Genomic DNA, 17,783 nt, shown 5'->3' on the forward strand with positions numbered 1-17,783 from the left:
TGGCTACAGCCGCAGTTCTCATCTGCTGGCCAACATGTTGAGGAATGAATCTTTTCAAATTGAGTTAGTGATGCTGTAAGATGGCTTTAAAAAATGGATCTGTGCATTCAGCAACTTTATATAAAGTCAAAAGAGTAATATTCCATTCTCAAAATTCATCTTAATAGTCCCCGTTCTAAGCTATTGTTGTTAAATGGATATTGTTGTTTTTATGTTTTTGATGGTTTTACATTTTTGTATATTTGTTTTTAATGTTCACTGTTTTAAACCTTTGTAAACCACCCAGAGAGCTTCGGCTGTGGGTATATAAATGTAATAAATAAATAAATAAATAAATATTGTTGTGCTTGTTAATAATACATCAACTCTTCCATCTTTAGGCACCTGTATATGTGGAGAGTGCACATGTCATGATGTTGACCCAACTGGTGATTGGGGAGATATTCATGGAGACACCTGTGAGTGCGATGAACGAAATTGCAAGGCACTCTATGACAGATACTCAGATGATTTCTGTTCAGGTAAAGGAAATCTTTGAACGGAAAGGATTTCATAGGATGGTATAACCAAGAGCAGCTAATATCCATTCTGTTCTCCAGGCAATGGTCTGGTGGCCAGAAATATATTTTGCCACGTAAACTGACATCCTCCTGAGTAGTCAGGCTCCACCATAAATCTGACACCACCTAACAAGTAACAATTTCAGAGTTATGCAGCACATACTCTCAGAAATAGCTAGAGGATTGCATAGAACATCTGAGAGTACAGCTGAGAACAGCCTTCCCCAATCTCATGCTGTCCAGATGTGTTAGACTGCAACAAGATCAGCTACCTGAAACATTGCTAGCCCCTAACCAGTTTGGGGTCTTAACCCAATTTCATTTTTATCTGCCTCCTGAGTAACTTATTTCAGTGTGCCCCTTTATAGAGCTGTCTTTGAGTTTCTGTACATAAAGCAAAAAAACATGCATCCTTACCAGGGCTTTCTGCTTTTGGTTTCTTTGCGGGATTATGATGGGCTTCTTTACACAGTGGACATGTAGTTTGAATTGAGGAAAGTCCTTCTTTGGCAGGTTCTATATGTTTCTCTGTGTTTCAATTTACAGCTACTAGAAGGTGCTGTCATTATAGTGCTATGCCAGCATTTCACACAGCCAATAGATCAGAATCATGTCCCTTTTTGCATTATCTCTGATCTTTTTGAAAGCGGGATAAAGGGGAGAAGTTCAGGAGACATTGTAGAGGTTGATGTCATCTTGTAAAACACCCGCTAACTTCCGTGTCTGACCAGTCATGAGCATACAATAAATCACTCATGTAGAGCCACTCTATGTCAATGGCTCAGATGGAAACCACTGGACTTGAGAAGGAAACCACCTCAAGTGGAATACAGATGTCAGGCTCCTGGCTGATCCAAGCCCAGGGAGACATCTTTGGAGGAGGAGGAGTTTGATCCCACAGTATACCTCTCTCCTATACTAGACCTGGGGCATCCTGAGGGGTCCTGTGGTAGGCATCCTGAGGGGTCCTGAGATCCCCAAGAACCCCTTAAACCCTGCTCAGCTTTGATTCTAGACTCACCTTCATCCACCCATGACTCACCAGAGCATTAGTGGTAATGGACCAGTTAGGATGCTTGGAGCTGTTGTCAAAATGGCTGCTCAGCTCCCAGAAGAACCTTTTGATTAGGGTATATTCATGTGGAAGGGTCTACTCAGGAGCAAGAATCTCCCTGTGAGGAGGAAGACCCAGCTGTGGCTACTGATGAGGCAAACCCAGCTGCACTTGGTGACTCAAGGACAGCCAGCATAAAAGCTCTCAGTCTTGCCCAGATCTTTGCTAGGCTAAGGGTTCTGAGATAGTTTGCTGTATTTACAGGATAGTAGCATTCTGCAAGTAGAAGTCTGCTTGTATAAAGGGGCCTCCTGCTAAATAGATAATAAAGAAAAGTGCTTGGTATATAAGAAGTGCCTGTCCTTTGGGATCTGCAATGGGACATGAAATTGCCAGACTTCTAAAAAGGAAATTTGAAAAGAACTCTCTAGCTTTCATCACTCCTCTTCCTCTTGAGTTGGTTTGGTGTGTTTCTCCCTGCCTTCTCCTGCTCGGTTTGTTGACAGCTCAGATTGAGATGTGTTTTTCAGAGTGTTGTTAATTTATGCAAGGAACAGGGATTTGCAAAATGGTTGATCTACAAGTGCTGCAGTAGGTCAAGAACCTTCTAAATATTTCTCCTCTTAATTGTTTGCAGCAATTTATTATGGCTTGGGAGGATTGCTCTCTTTTATATGTAAACTGCCCAGAGAGTGGTATATAAATGTAATAAATAAATATGGTTTTACTTGCCCTAAAAAGTGTTTTTAGCTTTTTAATAATGGCTTTTCTAAGCTTATAACTATTCTAGTGAGAAAAGGGTGTATGGGGATAGGGAGGCATTAGTGATGGGTAGTCAGACAGGCTGGAGGCTCATCTACACCAAGCAGGATATTCCACTATGAAAGCGGTATATAAAAGGCAGGAGCCACACTATTAAAGTGCACTGACAACTGTTGGGGCCCATTGACACAGACCATAAACCACTTTCATAGGGTTATATCCTGCTTGGTGTAGATGTGTCATGGGCTCCAACAGTTCTCAGTGCACTTTAATACAGCTGTAAGGCAGTAGTGTGGCTCTTGTCCTTTATATGCCACTTTCATAGTGGAATATCCTGCTTGGTGTAGATGAGCCCAGGGTTTTCAGAACATGCTAATCCACACGTAGTGGTTGAGTGTGGGTTGTTTGTTGAACCGTGGTTAGCATGTTGTCTGAACCCAGGACATTTTCTGCAGGGTAGCCTGTTAACTATGTAGAGTGGCTTATTTTTTTCAAACAACCAACCTTGAGAATCCATGGCTTGTTGTTATCCAACCTGAGCAAACTAACAAGACACACTGCATGGTTAATAAGCAACCTGCAAAAAATGTCCTGGGTTCAGACAACACGCTAACCCATGGTTCAATAAATAGCCCATACTCAAACACTGAGTGTGTTGGAGTGTATTGTGAACCCAACAGTACATGGTAGAGTTATTGATTTAATCATTGCTTTAATGTTGTAAAAGGCTTTCCATAGCTGTATGCCTCTAGCTAACTCTCTTTCAAATTGTGAATATGAGAGCATTCTCCAAATTATCATTTATTAAAAATAAATTACAGCCAATGATGCTGCTGTCAAGACTGCCGTCATTATCTGTTCTCTCCATAGAATATAGTATTCTAAGATAAATCACTTCTGATTATGTCATATTTGAATTTGCTGCCAAGAAAAGGAGACAAAAAAAGATGACGACATAACTTTTACAGTAACCTAAATGTAGTTTATCTTTATGTGGAAATATTTTCTTTATTTTTATTAACCTTTGTATTAGTTGAGGTATCATGAAAAGAGGATCCCATATGTAGGAGGATTGAAGGAATGTTATACATTACAAATGAATGCAGTATAATATTTTTGTCTTTCAAATTTAGAGACAGTCCACAAAATCTTAACATACTGTTTCTGATATGCTTTTTTAAATGCATATTTAGTTTTTTCTTCCAGCTGAGGGGAAAAAATGGCACACGGTGCAATGAGAAGGGGGCTGAAAAGAAAATCCTGCCCTCAGCCATCTCAGAATCTTAAAAGGGGACTGGAAATACCTGTGGTTACTTTAAAGTTTCCATTCACTAAGAGCTAGGACCCTGTGGTTACAACTTTACCTCATGGAGAGAGAGCGTTCTCTAGAGATTCCTGTTTTTCTTGAAATTTTATTTCACAGCACTTCATTTAGCTGAGTAGTTGTCTTCTTCAAAACAGTTCTATCAGTTAGTGTATAGAGAGAATGGCTGTCTCCCAACAAATTTCTCAGCAGGGAAGAGTATTTCTCCTCGTAATAATTACTTTTCTCCCCAACCTGGGTTCCCCGGGGGGTTAAGGAAATGAATGAAACACATCTCATAGACAAGTTGTGCTATGATGTAATTTCCTGTAGCTTGATGTGGCCTGATTCCCTCTGAAGTAAGACTGCGTGGAAATCCGATACACCATATACACATGTAGAGGAATGGGGCAGTAGAATTACTTATTTAGTACATTTATATCCTGCCTTTCTTCCATTGTGAAACTCAAGGCAGCATATAGATGGTTCCCAGTTGGTATCCTATCCAGGTGCTCACCAGACCCAGACCTGCTCAGCTTTAGCAATGTGGCTGCATCATGTGCCCTCAGACCATAGAAGGAATGTGCCACTTAAGATGAGGTGTGTAAATCACATGTTTAATGCTCCCATGTTTGTTCTTTTAAAATCCCTATAAGTAAGGCATAAACACAGCAGGAAGAGAGCAAAGCTACAGCCTTACTCTCTGGTAAGCTAGTCTTCTACTTGCAAAGAGTTATTTATATGTGTGTGTGTGTGGAAATATAATTTGTATTCTCCCAGCAGCGGTTTTATATGGTAGTGGTACAGCACATTCTGCTGTCCTGTTGCCACCTCATCTTGCTGTATGTGAAGGTTCATCCTAAATTAGAATAGGATTAAGGAAGCTGAATAAGAGTTGAAGGGACTGAGGGCTCATCTACACCAAGCAGGATATTCCGCTATGAAAGTGGTATGAAAGAAGTATATAAAAGGCAAGAGCCACACTACTGCTTTATAGTGGTATTGAAGTGCACTGCAGGATTTACAGTACTGTTTTATAGCGGTACTGAAGTGCACTGACAACTGTTGGGCCCCATGAAACATCTACGCCAAGCAGGATATAATACTACAAAAGTGGTATATGGTATGTGTCCTGGGCACCTCAATACTACTATAAAGAAGTAATGTGGCTCCTGCCTTTTATATACTGCTCTCATACCACTTTCATAGTGGAATATTCTGCTTGGTGTAGATGAGCCCTGAAAGTCTGGGGTTAGAGAAACTTTGGCAGGGGGATGTTGAAGGGAAGATATGAAAGTGGCCCAGATCCATCTCAGGAGGAAAATATGTATGGGAAGCCCTTGCAGGATGTTCCTTTTCATGAGAAAATATTCCCTGTCTAAGCCCAGGCCAAAAAAGAAAAAAGAAAAGAAAAAAGGATTTATTTGCCCATGTATGTGATGACTCACCTCTGGTGAACCTTGATAAGTGTTTGGAACTTTAGGGGAGAAGGCTGGAAGGTCCAATGGCTCTTCTCTATCCAGCTCCATCTCTCATACAAAGCCCGGAAAGAGGCGGATATTCAGCTTTAAGGGAGCTGATTTTGGCATAATTAGGGATGTGCGATGGTGGGAATTTGATTGTTTAAATCTGGTGGGATTCCATAGCATTTCCATTCCAGTAAGTGGTGGCACAGATTCCCCCCCACTGCTTCCGGAAATACTTTGCACATTTTTTCGGGCTCTGCCATTTGCGCAAATTGCAATTTGCACAATTTGGGGGATCTTGAAATTTGCATAGATGGGGGTCACTTATTTAAAAAAATATGGTGGTCTTGCATAAGTATAAATGATTGTAAGTTTTCTTGTCTGCTAAGTAATCCCGCAAAGTAATATTCCACTCTTGTCAATATCTTTGTCAGTTTCATCCACCCCACTTCCTTTAGCCCAGCAGAGCCATATTTCCTACTTGTCAAAGAACTTGTCAATTTTATCCTCCATTTTAGCACTTCCTGAGTGAAGCCAGTCAGATAAAACATGATTGGGGAAAGGCCAGATTAAAGTAGTAAGTTTTCGGGGCCTTCCTAAAAGCATAATATATGATTATGCTTCCACCATAAAATACATGATGAGAAGAGGTAAACCTTATCAGAAGCAAGCATGAAGACAGAAGCAGTGCCACAACTACAGATAACACTGAAACAGGGCCAAAGAGAGAATGCAGTGGATTCTGTGTCTTGTGAGATACAACTGAAATATGCCTTTTCCTTTTGCTGTTAAGGTCATGGACAGTGTAACTGTGGAAGATGTGACTGTAAAGCCGGATGGACAGGAAAGAAGTGTGAGCATCTACTTTCTTGTCCGATATCAGCAGAGGAGAGTGCTAGAAAATGTCAAGGAAATGCACATTTACCTTGCTCTGGAAGAGGTAGGTGGCTGGCTTTGATTTTTTCAGGGTGATCACAATTCCATTGCACTGCTACTCTCAGGCAATTTTAGTTTCACCAAGCATGTAAACTGGTTTACATGCAAATCGTCTGTTTTAGATTGCATTCAAAGAGCAGCTTCCTGTACTGCTAGCTGTTTGTTTAATGCTAGCTGGGAAGCAAATGAAGCAGAATAATGAAGTTCAAACTTGCACAGCACTCCTGAGCACCTGCTAGGGATCAGCGTGGGCCTCATATGACCTGTGAGTGTCAAAGCTGCTGAATCAGCAAACCTGATGCCTGAAAGATTATCCTTGTGAAAGCACCTGTAATCGTTTCTTGGTTCACTCCATCCTTCATGTTGTCGTGCTAATTTATGAATAAATTTAATCTTCTAGTGGTTTTGGGTAAGGAGTGACTTGGTTCTTTAGAAATTTATAAATAGTTATTTTCTTGCAGTCACATTTCATATGTGTGTTTGGTGTTTGTGGGGGTGGTGGGGTGTTCCTGTATACAGGAACAAGCTCCACCTTCCCCACTGTAATGCACAATGATTTAAGGAGAACAATGTTTTCAGGAGTGTGTATTCTGTATCAGCAAACACTAACCCCTGAAACTGCTAACAAATAGACTGCTGAAATAGACATGTTAGTTGAAAGTTCCACCTTCCCCATTTGGTTGCCCTATATAGAATTATTAGAACCCTTGGTGAATTGGAGGGGTGTTCATGGGCACCATCTAACGTACATTCGCTATGACTAAGGAACATCTGGGTTTCTGTATTAAAGTGAAACATTCAGAAAGCAGTGAAAGATAAAAGCATACTTCAAACCAACTGCATTTAGACCATTGGATTTATTGTAGAAATCCGATTCGTGATGGAATTCCTCCTACATGCTTTGCACATGACTCATACTTTTATTGAAATGTTGCTTTGTGAGGGGTATTATTTTTCCCATTGTTCAAATTAAGATATATTAATTTGATACAGCCTTCATTTTTGGTCCTTCATCTTAGCTGTTCAGTGGGAATAGAAGCAAAGCAAATTGAGGAGAGCTTTTTTTAAAAAAAATAATTCAATTGAGAAGAAAACAGATTTGTTACATTTTGATTTATGATTCTGTATCTCAGATGGGAATGGAGAGATGAATGGACAAGGCTCTTTGAAGGAACTAGTAATTGAAGTTATGGATGTTTTCCCCACTCAGGTATTTGCACAGGCAATGCTAAAGCTGCTCTTGAACTATTGCATCTGACCTTATATGTCATTTAATGTGTGATGGGCTCTTTCACTAATATTGTCTACAATAACCAGAAGTCAAGAAAAGGTTACAGACTGTTTGCCACATTTAGCTCTGCCTTTTGACATTTGCTTGTATATTCCTTGCCTCCAGCCTCCTGTCTCCTGAAGGAACTATAAATTAGCAACTGGTTTTCATCAAGTTTTTATATTTTTGCTTAAAAGATTCCTTGAATCTCAGTCAGAGTCCTCACTCTGTCTATGCCTGCAATAAGATCTCTCTTGATTGAATCCTTTCCCCAATGAAGTTGGCTCAGCTTTAAATGGCATTTCTTGGTAATAAAAAAAAAGTTGCAAGAATAATTTTATATTTCTTGCCTTCTCCTATTTATGAAAATAATCCTACAAGATTTCTTCACTCATTGCATTGGGAGAGGAAGGTGTTTTGTATCTTACAGAAAATGTGCACCATTGGCAGGGGCTTGGTCTCAGCACATTATCCCCATTCCAACAAATTGCGGTAGGCAGGGCTCTAATTTATGTGACATGAGAATGGCATGGAGAAAGGGCATGTGGGAAAAACCATGCTAATATGAGAAGCTGAGCCAGGGGGCAATGGTAGCACGGTTTCTACTTCATGACCTCCCCCACTCTTATAATTTATGTTCCAGGATAGAATAGCAGGGAGCCATATCAGAGTAGAAGCCCTACCAGTGCTACAATGTACAGGAAGTTACAGGAAGCCAGATTCCAGCTGGACATCAGGAAAAACTTCCTGACTGTTAGAGCAGTATGACAATGGAACCAGTTACATAGGGAGGTTGTGGGCTCTCCCACACTAGAGGCATTCAAGAGGCAGCTGGACGGGCATCTGTCAGGGATGCTTTAAGGTGGATTCCTGCACTGAGCAGGGGGTTGGACTTGATGGCCTTTTAGGCCCCTTCCAACTGTACTACTCTATGATTCTATGATAATGTAAGAATTTGGCCATGGAGTGTGGGGAGAGAATGCTTAATAAACCATGTTAAATTGAAGTCAGTATAAATTTCATTGGGTTGGATTTAGACTTAGTTATATTTAGAGTGGACACATTGAAATTAATGGAATTTAAGTTAGTCGTCCCATTGATTTCAAGGGGTATGACTGTCAGGATCCTACCCATCATTTGCTCTGTCTGTTGTTCTTGTGGATAAAAGAATGTACATGCCTTAAAAGTATCTCCAGAGTACTATCAATACATTTCCATTTGGTAAATAGGTCTATAATCAAAATTATATGTTTCCTGCATCAGGAACCTCACAGTGAATTCTTGATTTTCCAAATGTTATGTCATGATGAGTGAAATAAGTGGGGGTAATGGAAGATGAATTATATGCTGCTTCAAAGTTTCTTAATCTTATATACAAATTTATTGTTTGGTAGAGGATCTCCACCTGATAAGAGCATAACATTTCAGTTGTTGTAGCATTAAATTAATGTTGTCACGCATCAGTCTTCTTCATTGTCATAGCATAGCGAATAAAGAAAACCATTCAATTATAGTATATATAACTCCCATTTGTAAGAAAGCGGGAAGTAGCACTGACAGTCTTCCAGCTCTGTGCAATCTTTGATTGCTGTCTACCCATTGGATTATTTTTAAATGCAGAAGGTTAGACTTGCTCCAGAGTTTCTGTTCTCCCATAATAACGTGTGTATTAATAGAAGTCCAAGGGTGGGTGGTGGTGGAATGGAACAATCATACCAGATAATAACAATGGCATAAAAACCTCCATTAGGACCAGCTAAAAAGTGATTAAGCAGTAAGCAAACTTTGGAGTTCACCACCACCCTTCTGTGTGAACAGTTTTAGAGAATCAGATCTGAGGAACACTTGGTGTTTATATTTTCAAGAAGAGACTAGCCCAGGGTCTTTCATCCAGCATGCTTTGCTGCTGCCAGATGGCTAAAACAATCACAAAATTAACAGAAAATAAGCGGTGGCATGGTGGTTATATAAATATACAATCTCTCTCTCTCTCTCTCTCTCTCTGTGGTTACAAGAAAAGAGAATGAAATGCAAATATAAGATTAATTAAAAGAATTGAAGTTTCCGAAGTGGGCATTACAAATTTAGTTAATATGATAACGGCTTGAGCTTCTAACATTGTTATGACATCTCCTTATCCTCTCCTGTTTACTACTTGCAGTGTAAAGCTAAACTAAAACAATAACTAAATTAAACTAAAACATAATAGTTAACCCTTCCTATTCTTCGTCCTGCATATTATTTGAATATAAAGGCTATGCTAAAGCATTACTAAGTTCCTCTAGACAGGTGAATAATTAAATTAAGAAACAAAAAAAGAAAACTTAAACATAGTTCTAAATTCTATCTTCAGAGATAACTTTCAGTCTTAACTTAAAAAAATATTCTAAGTCGCAAAGTCTAAAAGCATAAAGAGATTCATAGCTACCCAAATCCTTGGATCTATTAATCCAAAAAATCAGAGGTGAAGTATAACAAAAGGGGAAATCATCAAGCCCTGCAGTCTTTGCTACCTGTACTTTTATATACTTGTTTTGGCCAAAGGTGGGGCCCCCAAAGCATGATGAGACCATCATCTTCCAATCACAAATGGTATGAATAAGTGATTACACCACCTATTCACCAATCAGAAGTTAGGTGTCTCCCCCTTGCCAACATCTCACGTATAATACCCATCTGTTTTGGGGAATATCTCTGGTATTACTATTAATGGGTTAATTTTGAAGTTCATTAAAACATGGCTGCCATATGGGCGTATTATCTTGATTGATGTATTTCTGTCTGGTATATCTTCTTTGAACACACATTCATCTTTGGACATCTTTGGTCATATCCACCCAAACACCTCCTCCCAAGTGCCATGTGTGCTCAGGGCTATGACTTCCCCTGCACAACTAGCGTCGAGTAAGGACATTCTCTTATCAGTGGGTTTACACCACAAGACATCAAAGCAGTACTTTTCTTTCTTCTAGTGGGTGGCTGAGCATGCTCAGTTCCTCTGGTCAGCTCACTCATACACTGTGACCTTGAAACTGCTTGTAAAGTCAACTGCATTTTCCCCCTTTTCTTCAAAGATGATCCTGCAAGACTTAGCTAGAGTCTTAGTTAATGGCATAAAATCAATTAGCATAGAATCAAAGCTTCAAGGTCTTCATACCCAAGGCTCAGGGGTCTAGAATATACAGCTGGGGGTCTTTCAGATATGACCTTGGGGTCTTTTAGGGGGTCTTGTAAATCTCCCCCCAACCCTCACTCTGGTCATTCCACCATTCCAGATCAAATTAGCCATATTTAGTTTGATGTAGCCACTTCCATGCATAATTTAACCCTTTTAGCACCAAGATTAACAGCCACCATTTTGCGTAAAAATGTTGGCTTAGCTATTTACACAAATCATCATTTGTGTAAAATGGCAGCCGTAAATAGCACCATTTACACAAAATTATAGGTATAAATGGCTACTCCCAGGCTATGGAACTCCCTCTCAAGAGAGGCCAGGTTTGCTACTTCTTTGTGGTCCTTCCACCATTAGGATAACACAGCTTTATTCAAGAAGGCCTTTGGCTTGTAAGTGAGTCTATGGCTTGGGTGCTGTTTTTATTCTGTAATTGTTATGTTTTTATTATATTTTAATGTGTTTATTGTTTTAATTAATTTTAAATTGTTTTGTAAGTCACCTTGCATGCCATTTTTTGGCAGGAGGGAGGGCTATCAATCAATAAATGCTGGGACTGTGCTCTCTAGGCAATGTAGTATCTTCTTACCTTCTCTGTAAGGATTTTGTTGCTTCCCATATATTGGAATGACGTGGTAGGGAGTCAATGCTACATGGACATTCATGGTGAGACAAACTAATCCCTGGCACACAGTTTCAGAATGATTAACCTAGGCCTATTCTTAGAAGAGCTGCAGGAAAACAAACAGCACAGAGAAGAAAGTATGGGCTTCTTTAGATTAAAGGGAAAGCCTGTTTGCTTACTGACCTTTGCTTCCTGCTTCTCTTCTGCAACTGTAATGAGCTGAATTATATGGAAGGAGAGAGGCGACCTTGTGATTTGTAATTGAAAGCTTGCGTGCTCATATACTTGAATGGGACAGCCCCCTCTAGTGGGTGTTTTGTAGTGCAACTTCAACTGCACACGGGATATCCAAGTGTTGTTTTTTTAAAAATGGAATAACCAGGGGAAGGATTGGGAGATGTGCTGGAGGCTCTTGACATCATCAAAATGACCCACAAACTTCCGTGAGTGCCCACTCACAAATGTGCTATAAATCAGTCATTTAAAGAAGCTCTATATCTTTCACAAAACTGGGAAAACAAGAGTTTTGAGGTAAAAATAATAATGATGCACACTTACAATAACGTGGGAAACATATTTTCATTCAACTCCCGAGGAATGGTGCACAAAGTACATTTGTATTGAGTTAATGTTCATTTGAAATCAAATGGTTAGTTCTTTGAAAAATCGCGACGATTCTTATGTAAAGAATAAGAGGATACTACACGTCTTACACTTGGGAACAGGTTTCATGTTTTGGGAATATTTCCCATCGTGAAATTGCTACAATTATCATAATTGTCATTACCTAATCAAAGAGCAGGATGACACTGATGTGTGTTAAGACTCCCTTTGAATCCTTTGTATAGGTTGTCTTTCCTGTTTGATTGGAGTACTGAATAGAAGAGAGCCCAAGAATATGTCAGCAGCTTTGATGGATGTTAAGGTACCTCCAGAGTCTGGAAGAGAATGCTCCATTAACCCTTGTATACATTCAATTATATTTGAGGATGTCTGTGGATTGTATTATGATTCCTTGCAATCTGTAGATTTTACTGTGAAATTTAGACCCAAAGCACATGTTACTTTAAAAACATAGCAAGCTGTTGAATCTCACCCTATTTTACTCTAGAGTAAGTGAAGGATTGGGACCCTAGCATAGGATCAGGAGGCTTTAATCCATCCACCCTGTGGTGGTCCTGATTGGATCAACCCACACACACACATTTATCTTGCCAAATAACGATATAAAAGTAATTGGCTTACTATTATTTGGCAATATTTATTGCAGGCTCAGGACCCTTGATTTGGATCTGGACCACCGAAGGGAAGAAAGGCTTGACGCCTCTTACTCTAGAGTCCCAATTCAGATAAGCCTAGAAAATACAGCATTTCCCTATATAGCTGGGGTGCAGAATCTCCAACCTCTGGGCCTAATCTGGTGTGTAAGGCCCCCGAATTTGGGACATACAACCTCTTGGGGTTCCTCCAGTGGATGGGGCTTAGCCTCCAAGTCCCCATGATCCCCCTCCAAGAGTTATCCCCTAAGAGGGCATCTCATCTGCAATCTCGGAACAGAGACAGGACTGGCGATGGGGGTGGGTGACTGTGATGTAACAAACCCTTACACTTTTAAAGCTCAACTAAAAACTTTTCTTTTTCCTAAAGCTTTTAAAACTTGATGTTGTGCAGACTTCTACTGTTACTTTCTACTGTTAGTTTTTCCCTACCCTGTGCCTGCTTACCCTTCCCTGTACCTGTTTGCATTCTCTTCCCCTCCTTATTGTTTTACTATGATTTTATTAGATTGTAAGCCTATGCGGCAGGGTCTTGCTATTTACTGTTTTACTCTGTACAGCACCATGTACATTGATGGTGCTATATAAATAATAATAATAATAATAATAATAATAATAATAATAATAACTAGGCCCGTCACATAAACCCTTCTCAGGCCAAGCACCACCACTTGGAAACCTGAGGGAGGGTTAATTAAATCCTTTCCTCTGGCTACGAGGGAAACAGGTTTAATTCAGGATCTGCTCTAAATATACTGTGGGTATAATCTGGTGTGGGTGTTTAATAACTGTAAGGCAGGTAAATAATGCCAAGCTGACACATGGTATTTGGTAGTTAACAAAATAATAATAAGTTTATTGTTATTTAAAAGCTTTAAATAAAAATATAACACTTTCAATCCTGCCTAATCTAAACTCTGTGCGCACCAACCACCTCTCTCTCTTTACACGAATCCTAAATCCCTAGAATCTAAACTCCTCTTACTCTGCCAATAAACAACTCCCACACACACACTCAAACTCCTCAAACTCCCAACACTCTCCTTATATACTCCTTCCCCACCACCACCTATTATGTCATAAATCACACTCACTCAGTTCTAACATTCCATACTTACCAGGCATACTAATCCAGAAATATACAATATAATCAATTGTGGGGTAACGCCACAGTGACCACCGAGCCTTGCTCACACTGGGAAAATGGTTGGTCTCTCCATGCATGTGAGAGTCCCCCTTCTCCTGTGTCCTGCATTTTTTAGACTCCATGACTATCATAAGACTAGAAAATGGTTGCCAGAAGTACACTATTTCTTCGGGTTTTGCTGCTCTCCTACCCCACTAATACCTCTTCTTTTTTCTTTTCTTTTTTCATATATGGCTTTCTTTACAGTAAGTCATTGCCTAAATTTAGCAGCTCTGCCAGGAGTCAGATAATTCTTGGCATGGCTAAGATATTCGAATCCACTAGGGATGCCCAGAGAACTAGTTTTCAGCTGTATTTTGAAATCACTTCAGTAGACCTTTTGATACCTGTCATAACTTCTTCCGTGTCTTTATTAATTTTTAAACCAACTTTCATAATAAAAGGTGGTAGGGGCTTGGGCTATTGTAAATAGAAGGAGAACATACTAGGTGAACATTCCAGCTTTCATAAATGCTTGGCTAGATCATGCTGCTTGATTTAGTTCCAGCTGATAACAAGGTCACAATGCACCTTTTCTAACTTATTTGTTCAGATTACAAAACTACTTAAGATTGTTGACTTTCTGCTGGAACTTTCTCATTAGAGAAAAGAGAATTGCTATGCTTCCTGCCTGAGAATATCTTCAGATCATAAACCATCTGGTACATTTTAATGGTTTCCAAACCCATTGTGCTAAACTAAGTTGTACCATAAATAAATCTAGATATATAGCATGACTTTGGATAGCTAGAAAACAGCAAGTAACCAGAATACGAACTATAAAGGAGGCTTCTGTTGTATTTGAATTAGTTATCCAACTAACCTGTTTGGTTAATCTTTATTTTAAAGCCACTCTTTTAATCATCTATTTATCCACCTAATTTATCCACCTAATTAAATTCTAAAGTTTCCGTCCCTTTCTCCTCCCTTCAGTCACCAGTACCCCATGAAAAACTTCTTGGGAGAGGAGGGAGAGGAGGAAGTTCTTTCCGTGAACTTCCTGAAGTTAACTTATTGTCGAATCCTAGCCCTGTTTTGGGTGAATCTTCCATCTGCCAGCAGTGCCCCGCCCCCGTGCCCTAGCCCACCAAAATGGCTTTCAGAGGGCATGTATGTGTCATGGTGGGGACAGTTGGGGATGGGAAACTTTCCTTCCATTAACTTAGCATTCAAGGCGGTCTGGTTTTGTATTGTTCCAAAATTGAAGAGGAATGGAAATACACATTTGACTGGCTTCAATAGGTCAGTGTAAGTGGGACCTTCAAAAATACGTTGTGTTATAACCTCAGCAGTTGGAGATAAGGGTTTCCTTCAGCTTGTTGTTGCAGAAAGGCTCTGAGTAGGTTTGCATGGAATTGGGCAGGGGCAGCCTTAGGATAAATAGCATCCCAAGCAAGGAGTGCCTTTGGTGCCCCCCTGGTCACCTTTGCAGGGCCACACAGGAGGTGTATGGAGCTTGGTGCAGGTGTTATGTTGCCCTCCCCTCAGTTCAGCTTGGCACCCTCCCTCAGCTTCACTTGGCGTCCCCCCACAGCTCTGCTTCTTGTGCCCCATCTTTGCTTCATGTCCCCCTTCATCTCTGCCCCCCAGGGCACCCACCCAGCTTGCCCACCCCTAAGACTAGCCCTGAAGTTGGAGTGTCCTTTGCATGCATGAAAGCTGTTGTGCTGGGGCTTACTCTTCCTGCATGGACATTCATATACTTGAGCTGCGGTTTGCATGACTGAACGCTGTTGCACTGGCCTTGTGCCCTTAGCTCCACCTACTACAGGAATGCTGGCCCCTCAGAGCACCCCATTCGGGGCCAGGCACCTTTCAGGAGGATGCCAGTTGAGGTGGCCCTCTTCCCACCTCAGGTAGTGCTGCCATGGGCTTCTGTTCAGTGTTTCTGCCAGCCAGCTCTATCCTTCTGCAAGGAGCTCAAGCATGGCATTTCACTCCCTGATTTTCCATTTTTATTTTCCAACTGACCCTCAGTATTCCACGGGTACTTCCCATGCTCAAACCACACTGGGATGAGGTTTTGCCCCTTAGAGTTTTTTTGCTTTTAAATTTATATATTGTGTTCGTGCAAATGTTGAGATGTGCTGATACATCCCGGTTGTTTCACAGTGCTCCCATTTTGGCTCCTTTTCTGTTGGCACTCGCCCCATGAGCTCATCATTAGAGAGAATGATGAACAAAGCTAGCCTCATCAGGTGGCTTTGAGCACACACTTGTGTTTTACATTAGTTATCAAATTTAGCATTGGCTTGATTTTATTATTGCACACTGTGCCAAGAGATTTGCTTCTGTCTTTCTGTGACCTCTGCTGTTGATTCATTACCAGTTCCAACATGAATTGCCATTGATTAGCATGTGGTTGATATTTGCAGCGAATAATAATGTAGGTCATCATGTTCTCCTGGCTGTGATAGATCGAGTCCCCATACCGACTTACTGTCGTTACTGACAGGTGACTAATTTGGAGTGGTGATCTTAATGGTAATGTTCCTGCCAAAAATAGAGCTCCTCCCTTCCTCCTGAAGATCTAGCTGAATATTTATTGAACTGTGTGTGGCCATTGAAAGAGCCATGATATTTCATGCATAATGTTATATGTTTCAGCTGGAAAAGACAAAACAGAAGGGAAGAACTATACATGAATAGAGATCTAATTTCTACATATGATTCATTTAGAAACATGCCTCCCCCCCCCCAACTCTTTCAGGGATTCAAATTGGAGAGGACAAGGAAACACAAAAGGAAGGTTGTATAAAGCAGCTGAAGATAAAAGAGCACTGTCACACAAATGCTTCCACTAAAATTTGATTTGTTTTCTTTTGAGGTTTACAATGGAGTGCTTAATGGGGATCCGTTGCTTCTTAATAGTGCCAGCATATTTCAAGGTTAAAAAAACTTTTGTGATGGCGTGACGCAATACTATTTAATGCTTTTATGGAATTAGAATAATGAGTATATTAGTATGGTTTTTGTTGCTTTTTTAAATAACCCTGTTAGTCACCAAATGATGTACAAAATGGAGAAAAGCACAAAAACAACACCATGGGGGGGGGACCCCTAATATTTAAGAACAACTCAGTAGTCAAGGCACAAACAAGAGGCACTACCAAAATCTAAAAACCAGATATCAGTCCATAAAGCAGTATTGTCTGAACAATAATTAATATCTTGAGTTATAGCTTTTAGTTTTGGACAAGTGCCATTTTTAATTTTGTTTTATTTATGTCATTATTCACTCATTCGTTAATTCTATAAATATGCTTAATGGTGGCATTAAAGTAAACCCAAAAGAAAAGAAAAAAGGGGCACCACCCCAAAAACAGGAGAAGAGTATTGGGGCTTCTGAGTAGACCTTACAGTCCAATCCTACACATGCCTACTCAGATTTAAATCTCATTGGTTCAATGAGGCTTACTCCGTTACTAAGGGATGAAAACAATGATGATTAAAGAGTAGGTGCCTTTAAAAAAAAGAAGATTCAAAAGAACATGCAACAAAATTAAAACATTCAATATTTAAAACAGGTAAAACAATTATCCACTAAAATACAACCACCTCACAAAACCACTAAAAGTTCAGTGACAATCATACACAACTCAACTGATGCATGAAACAGCCCACCATATACCACCAAACGCCTGGGAATGGTAGAAAGTCTTAACCTGGTGCTGAAAAAATGACAATATTGGCATCAGGAAGGCCACACTGGAGAGAGCATTCTATAACTGGGGCCACCAACAAAAAGGTCTCTCTTAGAGGAGGGATTCTTAATTCACACCTTAGACTGGGTTGCTTTTGTAACAACAGTTGGTGTGTGAGTTGGGAATTGTGATTTTTATCTATGACACAAAAGGTATATTTTGAAGAATGCTGCAGTTTCCTTGGCTGAAATCTTCCTTTGGACAGTGCACAATGGCAGAACTCACATGTGAGTTAAGAAAGAGGCCAAAAGCACTTAGCATGCTGTTAGAATTAAATATTGAAGAGAAACTGTGGCAAATGTCATCACCAAATTAGTCAAGATCTTTTCTTAGCCTTCTCTTCTTGATATTTGGCATGGTTCTAAATATTGAGTCTGTCATTTAGGTTTCCTTTTATAACAAGGTTGAAGAGATAGCCTGCTCACCCACAGGTGACAAGCTGCTCTTGTCTATAACAAATTTTCA

The 17,783-nt window shown here is 40.1% G+C and overlaps 1 protein-coding gene across 1 annotated transcript in view; it reads left to right on the forward strand.

The window, feature by feature from the left end:
- The window catches only part of ITGBL1 (integrin subunit beta like 1), a 184,257-nt gene that overhangs the window by 89,963 nt on the left and 76,511 nt on the right, over positions 1-17,783 (forward strand). The window contains exons 6-7 of the mRNA XM_063126116.1: positions 381-521; positions 5,939-6,085. Coding sequence (XP_062982186.1) covers positions 381-521; positions 5,939-6,085 — 288 coding nt within the window. The remainder of the gene's footprint in view (positions 1-380; positions 522-5,938; positions 6,086-17,783) is intronic.

This window comes from Elgaria multicarinata, chromosome 5 (assembly GCF_023053635.1).
Source record: "Elgaria multicarinata webbii isolate HBS135686 ecotype San Diego chromosome 5, rElgMul1.1.pri, whole genome shotgun sequence".
In the NCBI taxonomy this organism is placed as follows: Eukaryota; Metazoa; Chordata; class Lepidosauria; order Squamata; family Anguidae; genus Elgaria; species Elgaria multicarinata.